The following is an 11247-nucleotide window of genomic DNA, read 5'->3' on the forward strand; positions in this document are numbered from 1 at the left end:
GTGGCACCATATAGCATTTGTCCCTTTGTGACTGAGATACCTCACTCAGCATAATGTCCTCCAGGTTCACCCATTTTGAATAATATTGCATGAGTTCCTTGTTTTTCAATGCAGCATAGTATTTTTAAATAGTGCTTTGAAAAAATCTGACCTGCGCTATCGTCCTGGGGACTGCTGGTTTGTGGTTCCCTGGTTCTCTCATTTCCTTGTCACTCTCTCCTCTCCCACTGGCTAACAGAAAATGCTAGAGAGGCACAAGAAATGAGCATTTGACCTCCAGGCATTCTGATCAGTAAGACTTACCTTAATAGTTAAAGTTAGGGTATACCATTTTTTTTCTCTAACATCAGCATGTCCTAAATGATAGATGATCCATCCAACTGTAAAACAAAAAGATTATCCTGACTGCGACCTTTTTAAATAGAAGTAACAGAATCACAGAACTCAGAGGGAAGCTCTCAGGTGGCATCTGTCTGGAGTGAAGGCTGCCGTCCTGATGCTCAGGTCCCTTTACTGCCAGGCACTCAACCAGCTGGTATCAAGATTCTACTCTAACCCACACAAGAGGTGAGCCCACAGCAGAACTGGTGAGATAAACCCACAGACCGATCACAGTATGGTGTCTCGGAGCCCATAGTTCACATCTGTGTGCATTTAGATCTGACTGGAAGCACACAGAGGACAGGAAGGAGTGGTCCACATACACTGTGTGACTTTCCACTAATGTAACCTACCGTGAAGATACAGTGTCAACTGAGAATTAAGGGGAGAAAATGCTTTCTTTTGTTTTGGGGTTTTGGTTTTTTTTTTGTTTGTTTTTTTTTTTTACTTATTGCATTTGCATTCTTGTGTGAAAAACCAATAATGAAATAAAGTTTAAAAATCTAGAACACGGGGGCTCTAGAGGTACAGATTTACTATCTCAAATTTGTCACAAATTAGTCTTGGTACCTTGAATAGATCAATTAACCTTGACTCTGTTTTGATTTGGGAAGACGACTGTGGTACCTTTTTAACTCTGCCTCACTTACTTTGGGCATGTGGCCAGGAGAGATCAGCCCTTGGAGAAGGACATCATGCTCAGAAGGGTGGAGGGACAGTGCTGGAGAGGAACACCCCAGATGAGATGGATTGATACAGTGACTGGAGTTATGAGGGTTGATGTGTCTGAATTAGTGAGACTGGCTCAGGATAGGGCAGGGTTCAGAGCTGCTGCATCACAGGCGACTCAATGGCACATATAACAACAATAACATACTATGACAGGTTTGGAAGCAGGAGTGGCATCCACTCCCTAAACAACATGCCTCCAGAAATTCTATGAACTTTGATAAATGTCGATAGTTGTAGAGGGGCTTCAGGTCTTTTGTTCATAGGATCACTATGAGTCATGCTCGACTCAAAGATAATCAACAACAACAATTACATGCAATGTTTACTCTAGTGTCCTAACTATTCTCTCCATTTTTAATACACTGAAATTATTGTTTATGGAGCCTCTGCTGAACTCAGGAAGAGGCAATGAACAGCCAAGTGATAAAATTATTAGTGTGGGAGGAAATTCAACCAAGTGAGAACGAGAAAGAGTGGCCACCAGAAGGTCTGGTTTCCATGGAACTGTTGTTATGTGTCATCAAGTCGCCAGCAACTCACAGTGACTCTATTCACAAGGGTCCCAAACCTGCCTATCTGAACCAGTCACACTGTCCCTGATACACCATTACCCCAGTTACAATCCATCTCATCCAAGAGTAGTGTGGACCAAAATTCTACTTCGAGCACACATTTTAAGTTCCTAGTCTGGATAATCCATGTGCTACCTAAGATTTCTGGGTAAAGAACAAGAACCATGGCAACTGATTTACCTAAGACTAGGGCTGTTAAGAGAATCAATCTGTCTCTCTTTAATTCTTACAATTTCGCTTTTATTTATGGTGTTTCCTAATATGTTCTTCCCTAACGGCCACATTCCTAGTTAGTGTCGTGTGCCGTGGAGTCAGAGCGACTCACAGCTGACCCTCCAGTGGATTTTCAGAGGCAGTAAATTGCACGGGAGGAGAGTGCCCATCCTTCTCCCAGGGAGCAACTGCTGATTCAAACTGTGTGCCTTCGGGATTGCAGTGCAGCTTCTTACGGCTAGACCACCACCGTCCCTAAGTCTATGCAAACCCCACTCTCACAGCTTAGTTTAGCTCTATCATACCCTAAAAGGCTTGTAGTTTTTTCATAGCTATCATTGGAGACTTTATTAGCCCTTTCTCAACAATTGAAAGAACTAGGAGTTACAGTAAGGCCATAGAAACCAACACTGCCATCAGCCAAGAGGCTGGAACTCACTGTACAATTATTATTGCTGCTACTAAGATGCTCTTCTCCACACTAATGAAACAATATTATCATCAGTAGTGCTTGCTTTAAATGTACAGAATGCACTATTGATCAGAGGTCCATATGACCTGAGGTAGTGTTCTTATGTTAAACAATACTATCATTAGTACTACTTGCTTAACTTGTATGGAATGCACTATTAATCAGCTGCCCCTACGACCTGAGGTAGTGTTCTTATGTTAAACAATACTATCATTAGTACTACTTGCTTAACTTGTATGGAATGCACTATTAATCAGCTGCCCCTACGACCTGAGGTAGTATTCTTAAGTTGTTCCCAAAAGCTATAATCAGAGGCTCACAATTACAGATCAGAAAATAAATCCTCAAACTGGAGTGGCATCCACTTCCTACACAGCATGCCTCCGAAAACTCTATGAACTTTGATAAGAGTCAATAGCTACAGAAGGGCTTCAGGCCTTTTGTTCATAGGGTCGCTGAGTCAAGCTCGACTCGAAGGCAATCAACAACAACAAATATCTTTAGGTCACATGTAATAAAATTTAAAAAAAAATCACTTACCGATGTCACCTGTAACTTTGTAGGTTCCATTTGCAAAAATCCAGAAGAAAATTCCTCTAGCACTTCTAATCAAAACCCCACCTTTGGTTACTCTTCCTGCAATGAATACTCCGCCCCTGCCAGGGGTCTCTATATAAACATCACACTTTATAGTCAGATTGCTCCTGCAGAAGGAAACTGGAAGTTAGTCATCTTAAACCACACCATTTCTAACCTATCACAGATGTACTATTGCAAAGCCACATGAAGCATCTTCTAAGTCGGCTTGTAAGGAGAACGAACATCAGGAATCTTCCTGATAATGCTTTGGTTACTAGAGCCTTGCATGACTGAAATCAAGTCATTTCCTTGTCTTTTAAAGGGTTTCTCGAAATTAATATTTACTGCTTTCAGTTTCTTAAGGGTATGTTTCTTGTTCTTTTATAATAAAACCATTTTCTACCCTAGGAATATAATAACACATAATACAATAGATAATATATAATTAACATAATATAACATTACGTAATAAATAAAATATAATAGGGCATAGTGGTGGCCCAGGGGCAAGATGTTGCGCTGCAATCCTGAAGGCACATGGTTTGAATCCACCAGCTGCTCTGCATGAGAAGGATGAGCGATCTCCTCCCGTGTGATTAACTGCCCCTGAAAATCCACTGGAGCGCCAGCTATGGGTGGGTTCCGACTCCATGGTACACAACAACAACAATACAAACCACGTTTACTGTTGACACATAACATATTCATGCAATTCTGAATAAAATGCTAATTACATCTCCAACAGCATGCAGATGGAGTGGGGAACGAGCTAGGAGTCTTTAAGCAACAACTGCTTTGGGCCAATTTTTATATTTAAACCTAATATGATTTACATTCTAAGAGAAAGACCGAATGTGTTGCTCTGCAAAGAAAGAGTTGACTTGACAATGACTATCCAGTTGTGCAGCTCAGGCTTGACCAGTATACAAGTTGCCTGGAGGGCTTCTTACACTCAGACCAAGGGGTCTGCTCCTAGAGTTTCTGATTCAAGTGCTTTAGAGAGACCAACACCTCCCCACAGACAGCCACATTCCAATCCCTAGACCCTTCAAATATTACTTTCTATGTGATTAAAAGCAGGATCTCTGAGATGAGGCTATGATCCTGGATTATCTGAGTGGGCCTAAAATGTAACCACCTATCTACTAGAATGGAAAGCAGGGGGAGGGGACTAGATTTAGACGGAAGAGGAGAAGATAATGTGATTACAGAGGCGGAGATGAGAATGATGCAGCCACAAGCCAAGGAAAGCTAGCATCCCACAGAAAGGAGAAGAGACCACGGAAGAGATTCTCTCCCAGAGCTCTGGGGAGCTGTCAACACCTTGATTTTGACACAATAGAACAGATGAGACTAGTCTCCAGAACTGTAAGAAACTAAACGTGTGCTGTGTTAAACCAGCAAGTTTGCAGTCACCTATTACTGAAGTCACAGAAGCTCTAAGGCAATGGTTGTGGCATGGACTTCTGGATTTGCATATGTCACATAGTCCCAGGCAGTGCTAAGGCTGCTGGTCCAGGGACTCCACTTTGAGAATTACTGGACTTCAGTAAATCTCCAGATATACAGTAAAAGTCTGATTCTAGGGTCACCATCTTCAAGGGTACATCAAAGGAGGCAAAAGATTTGAATGACAGAACTACCCGAGATCTTACAACAGCACATAATAACAGCAGCAAAGAAAGGAACCCTGGTCGACAGAGCATGTGCTGAGCTGTTAACTAAAAACCACCAGCTATGCCTTAGGGGAGAGATGAGAGCAATCTACTACCAGGAAGATTTATAGCTCTGCAAATTTGACAGAGGAGAGAGATGAATCAGATTAAGACTCCATGGCATAAAGGAAACCAACTAATTCTCTCTCCTCTACTTTTAGGAAGGTGGACATTAGAACTGGGCTGTGAGATGCTGTCCAAACAGTGTGGTCTATAGAGCCAGGCATCCCTGACTTCTAGCTCTGTTGTTCTACAAGGAAGCTTGTGTATTTTGAGCAAAATACTTGCCCTGAGCTTCAGTTTCATCTGTAAAGTGATACGAATGATTCCTGAATAGTGGAATAATACAGTCAAAGGGAGCTTTAAGGAAGATTACAGCCTCCATTCCCAATGGCTATCTGCAGATTCCTTTGCCTTCAGAATATGTCTGTCTCCTCTGACTCATCCCCATATCGCTCCTATCTACCCCCTTGCCTCCTGCAATAGATCCTGGTGAAGAAGGAATACTGTCACATACTGAAATACCTAAAAATATTGTGAAGTGTATTGGTTAATATTTGGATAGTACTGTGTCTCAGCTCCAATTAAGAAGCCTCTCATTCTTGTTGGAGTCTCAACCAAAACTAAGAGAGTCTGAATTTACATATTATTCACTATAGTATTATACAGAGGTATGCGGGGCACACTGACAGTTAAAGGGGGTTCTAGAGTGGCTGACTTCCAAACTGGTAATCAAATTATGGGGCTAATTCCTTGAATACTTAAACTCATCCACTCGTCTTATAATTACATCCTTGGTCACAAATGAGGAAATCCCAAACCCCGCTGCCAAATTGGAAAATTCTGGCAAGTATTTCCTTCTGAGAAGATGGGACAAGCAGCGCTTCTGCAGCGAGCGTGAGAAAGACAACCGACCCGAGAGATCCTAAATTAGTCAAGAATTCGTCACTTCTCAGCAATAACCCTCCACAAGGGTTCCAAGGACTCGAGATAACGAAGATTCTCAAGATTTCTAGCAGAACATGGCACTGGAGTTAGGGTTCGCCACAATAAAGAGGAAGACAATGAAGAGGAAGGAACTATCCTGTAGATCTCTACACACAAGCAAGTCAAGGCTCTTTTCAGACTTCTCTCCCCTCCCTTGTCCAACTGCAAAGCTACAGACATGGCTGCGTGAAGGCTTGTGGTTACTGTGGTTGTTATGTGCCACTGGGCTGGAAGCAAGTCAAAGCTGACCCTCCAGCTGGTTCTCAGAGGCTGTAAACCGCGCGGAACCTCACATCTTTGGACTGACACTGCAACTCCTTACTTCCAGGTCACCAGAAGGCTCATCATTACTAATTACAATGAGTAAATATGGAATAACTACGGGAATTTTTACACTGTAAGTATACAATTTAAATAGAAAACTAGGAAAGGAATACCTAAAATAGGTATAATAAGTTAGCACAATGGAGAAAAAACGTCAAAGGGAAGATGAAGTTTTGTTTTGGTTATTGTACATCTATCTATCTCTTTACCAGAAGCCTGGAACAAAAGGAAAGGAGTACAATTCACTAGCACACTATATGTGGACTTGTTTGTACCATTGCCATCTACAGTTGCCCCCAAACCGGATTTTCTACAGATTAAGAGTGTAATTCTATTACAGATCCAGCAGGTGGCAACATCAGTTCAAGAAAGGAAGTAACCAGCAATATGAAAGTGCAAATTACAAAATCAATCTAAAAATTAAGTTTTAATTGAGTTCAAAGTGCTTAATTTTACTATTCAAACACAACTCTTTCTGCAAAAATTACTACTAAACTGGGACTATCTAAGGAAAAGACACTGAGCCAGAAAAAAAAAAAAAACAAAACACAAAAGTTACCATGACACCAAAGAATGATAAAACACAAAGGGCCTTCATGATTGGAAAGGTTGGGGGTCAGTGAAGGACAGGAAGACAGTCAGTGAGACTGACAGACATGGTTACTCTAACGGTGACCTCGAGTATGCCTGAGATGGTCAGGCTCGCCACAGGATAGCAGGGTCCACTGTGCATAGGATTACTATGAGTTATAGTCGACTTGATGGCACTTAGTAATAATTAAGTTGTAGGAGGAGGACTACTTGTTTCACTTGAGATTGTACAGATGACCCCTTACCAGGTTACCTCGGCCAGCCCTCCACGTGGACTTGGGCTTCACCTACCATTCATAGTCGCCTATGATGCTGATGGTGTTGGATGCATCAGCCGCCCACGTGATGGGCCGTTGATTGAGGACTTGGCGGAGTGTGAACTGATGCTCTCCAGGGTCGTCCTTGTTCACGAAGTACTCAAACACACCTGTCTGATCAGCAAAGTAGGGCGCTTCACTAAAAGGTGGGTCATCTGCTCAGAAGACAACAAATTTTCCACTTAAGATGAGGCCTTTTAAGAATCTCTCCTTTTGGATAATTCATTATTTTTTTCCCCCCTAAACACTTAAAGAGTTTTTATTTAAAAAAAAACAATTACAGTTAAAATGTAGGGCTTTAGATGTTAGTGATTTTATCATTACTTTTTTATACTTTATTTTTCTACAAGTTTATTTACAAAATTCAAACACAAATGTGAACAAATTCTTTCCATTTCCCTCACCCATCAAATTGTACAACCCAATGATGAATCCCCCTTCCCCCTGCACATCCACATCCCTCTGCTTCCAGCCTCTCTCACCCCTCCTGGATCCTTCTACTCATTCTACAATAACCGTTTTATACAATATTTATCCTTATGTGACTGAGTTAGTTCACTCAGCATAATGCTCTCCAGTCCCTCCCAAGTTAGATAATAATTTGCAAATTTATTGCTCCCGCATGCTGCATAGTATTCCAGTGTGAATGTACCATCATTTCTCTACTTCACCTAATTTTATATTATCATTATAAAATAATAATATGCTGAAGTCTGGTATATGGACTGCAGAATATCTGATTCGCATATATAAAGGGGAAAAAAGGCAATGAGGTCGGAGCAATGCACACTATGTTCAGCCCTGGATCAGTCTAGTGACAGTCTCTAGTTCAGACTATCACAGTCTGGCACCTGACTTATTACCCTGAGTCTCGAACTTTCTCATTTCTAACTGGCTTGAACACTTAACTTTTATTGTTGATTCTATGTTACATTTAAGATCTGAAGGTTTAGAGTTGCCCTTCACTCTTCAGGGTCAAAGAATTTGGGTTGACAAAAGTTCTTCAACCTCAATAACGAGTCCATATGTTTAAAAAACTACACAACTAACACAAAACAATCCAATTAAACTCATTTCCATCAAATTGAAACTGACTCAAGACTTATCCTCCTTAAGACACCGGAAATCACATGGGAAGAGAATGCTCATCTCTCCCATAGAGATGCTGGTAGGTTCATTCTGTCAGAGGTACTGTATCTGACTCAGCAACTCTCTATGGACAATGACACCAGAGCTTAACAAAAACAAACAACCCTTATCTGTCAACAGAGGACTGAGCAACAGATGTGCTAAGACACCACATGGCTGAAAATTAAGGAAACTCATCAAATAGAGTTCTTCAAGTTTTTGGAAGCAAACTAGCAAGCTCCCCCAAAGGGCACTGCTGTTTACCGAAGGGGCCTAAGAAGTAACCCCAAAGGCCTTGCTGAGACCCTGCAGAGTGGTGGACGTCTCCACGTTCACAGTGTAAGTGGCTCTGCGGCAACAGGAGGGCTGGGGTCACAGTGAGGCCAGTCACAGTCCTGAGAACTACAGCTCATAGGATCACATAGCAGCGCTACCGGACTGTGCCTGGGAGGCCCATAATCCCTTTCAGCACCTCCTGCTGAAGCACAGATTTTACAGCTTGCTGAAGACAGGACTTGTCTTCTAACTTTTCAAATGGTGTTGCTGTTACATCAGGTCGGAACAACTCATCCATCGCTAACCCTCCAGCAAGTTTTCAGAGGTAGTAAATCACACGGCAGGAGATTGCCCACTTTTCTCCCACAGAGCACAGCTCCTTACCAGGAGGCCCCCTGAGCTCTCTAAACTTTTCAAAGGATCTCCTAAATTACCTACTATGAAAAGCTTCTCAAGCAGTTTTAGTTTACAGATGCACAGAGTACCAGAAAACTACAAATATAAAACTCCAAGGTACAATTAGGGGATAGATAATGAATTAGATTTCCAAGCACAGATAACTCACCTTAAGTACTCAGTTAACTACTGGCAGGAAAAAACAAACAAACAAAGATGCCCTGCCTCCACTTCCACACCAAACTAACACTGAGTGTCACGAGTCTCAAACCATAAGTTTTACCAAAACGATAGAATGATAGCTCTGATACTAAATAGAACCCCTACTTTTTTATGGTTCAAAAAAATGCAGGATCTTCTAATTGGGTTTTACCTAAAGCAATAAGAATATTAGGTTTCAGTTTAGCAGAGAGCCAGCACGCACACAGCCTGGGAGGCAGAGCTGGACCAATCTAGAAATGAGGACTCTGGTGGCCTGGTCTGTGGCAAGCATACTGTGCGCCCAAAGGCTGAGTGTCCCTGGTGGGCACTCTCTTTCCAGTCCAATATTACAGCCTCAGGAAACTGATGGAGGGGTCACTGAGAGTCAGAACTGACTCACAGTCAGGGAGAATGAGTTCAGGTGAGATGGGAACTGGGTTCATTAGGTCTTAGTGAAGACACACTCACATATATTGAAGTCATCCTTGTAGACGCGGGGGAAGGGCTGGGAGTTTGGCGGAGGCGAGTAGCTGCCCTTCTGGCCCGTGGTGAGAGTGGTGAGTGTGAAGAGCTCATCCACCTCCAGCCCCAGTGTGAACCGGCCATTGGTGTGAAGTGTCTGAAAGAGAACACAAGTCCTGGGCTCACCTCACTTGGGCAAAGCAGTGCTCAGAAAAACAGGCTTAAAGAGACACAAACATATCTACTGAACTACCTGCGGAAAACACAAGTATGTCAAAAGGCTGAGAATCTTTTTTCCTCATTTTTGAAGACTTTTGAGATGTACACTTTAAAGAAGGTTTGAAAAGAACTTCCCCCTTTTTAAAAAAGGAAGATAAGCTCAAAATCTATTTATTACTGTATTCTTGTCCATTAAACTAAAACTCTTATCTTTTTGCTCATTCATTACCTAAAACTCAGAGATCTCCTTACTTATTTTTAAAACTTGACTGAAGAAAAAAAAAATCCATATAATCTCATTGTTGACCCTGCTGTTAATACCACACAATTATTTCATTTTAAAAAGGGGAAATCTTGCTCATTATATGTTCAATGTATATATTTTTCAATAATCAAGTTAGGTTTATAGTTATGAACTTGACAGCCTGGTTAATCTCTTTAAATAAATCCTCCTTGTCTACAAAAGGCATAAATAAACTCCAAAAGATTGTCGTGAAGATTAAACAAAATCATGTCTAGCAAATGAAATACTCTCTATTACAACTATGACATTATTTTGAAGACCTCAGAATCCCTTGCTAAATAAATGAAGGCATTAAATATATACTCATAAAACTCTGAGCCACTTTACTTTTCTATTTTGAGTTTATATCATATCATTGTTTTAATAATAAACTATTTGGCCCATTCTTGAAGCATCTGATGCCACACTGATTCAAAAATAACTCCCCTCCCCCAGAACTATTTTTCCTATGTAGTTAATTATGCTATTTGCCACAATTTGTTGTATAAAAAAAATAAATACATGGAGACTGTTGTTTTTTAGAACTTTCTATGTAATTGGCATTGAATCACTGAGTTATTAGCTGACCCAGAATCTTAACTTCCAGAAGTAGTAGACTTGTATCAGTGAGATGAAACAATGCACTCGTGGGCCCAATTCATTCTCTGAAAGATTTTCTGAGAAACCATGAGGGCCAAGCACCAGGGGAGGCACCTGCAATAAAACTAATTGACTAAAGCTGTGCCCCAGTCCACACAGTGTCTGGTTGAGCAGGAATAGTGTTCAAGTACATAAACACATAGAGCGTGGGAGGCTTGGGAGGAGGCAAGGGCGCATCAGATAGCTCAAGAGGAAGTTACAAGCGGGCTGAGTCTTAAAGGCAGGTGGAAAACAGAGGCAAGTCAATCATGTTTCCATGCTCTGAAAAATATGGCAAGAAGTTTAGTATGTCAAGAGAGGCCAGCTTAGTAGACCTACAACAAGAGGAAAGCATTCTTATGCTTCTGGAGGAGACGGTGAAGGTCACGTGCAATGCGTGTAAATGAGAACTCACTGATGCACTATGAACAAGGGAGTGATAACAGGTCAGATCATTCTAGCAGTAGTGTGGTAAGCAGACGGGGGAGTCAGACAGGAGGCTGGAAAAAATGTTGGGAGGTAATTCCAGAAATTCAGGAAAGGGACGATGAGGAACTGAAATAGCAGTAGCAGTGGGAATCAATAAGAATATATGTGGATGATAGGAATATCTGTACTGGATCTTGGATGAGGCAGAGAGGTTGAGTGAGAAATATAGAGTCTAAAATTAGATTCAAATTTCTCATGGGCATTTTACCTGTTAGTGCCTGTTAGTGGCACCAATGACCAACACACACTAAGTATCTAAGAGCAAGACCCA

At 41.5% G+C, this 11247-nt stretch overlaps 1 protein-coding gene across 1 annotated transcript in view; it reads right to left on the reverse strand.

The window, feature by feature from the left end:
- GALC (galactosylceramidase) overlaps window positions 1-11247 on the reverse strand; it is a 79522-nt gene that overhangs the window by 7346 nt on the left and 60929 nt on the right. The window contains 4 exon segments of the mRNA XM_006896025.1: window positions 304-380; window positions 2911-3074; window positions 6858-7038; window positions 9353-9503. Of these exon segments, the coding sequence (XP_006896087.1) occupies window positions 304-380; window positions 2911-3074; window positions 6858-7038; window positions 9353-9503 (573 nt within the window).

The sequence above is a fragment of the Elephantulus edwardii genome, unplaced genomic scaffold (genome assembly GCF_000299155.1).
Source record: "Elephantulus edwardii isolate Elephantulus edwardi_28Jun2011 unplaced genomic scaffold, EleEdw1.0 scaffold00179, whole genome shotgun sequence".
In the NCBI taxonomy this organism is placed as follows: Eukaryota; Metazoa; Chordata; class Mammalia; order Macroscelidea; family Macroscelididae; genus Elephantulus; species Elephantulus edwardii.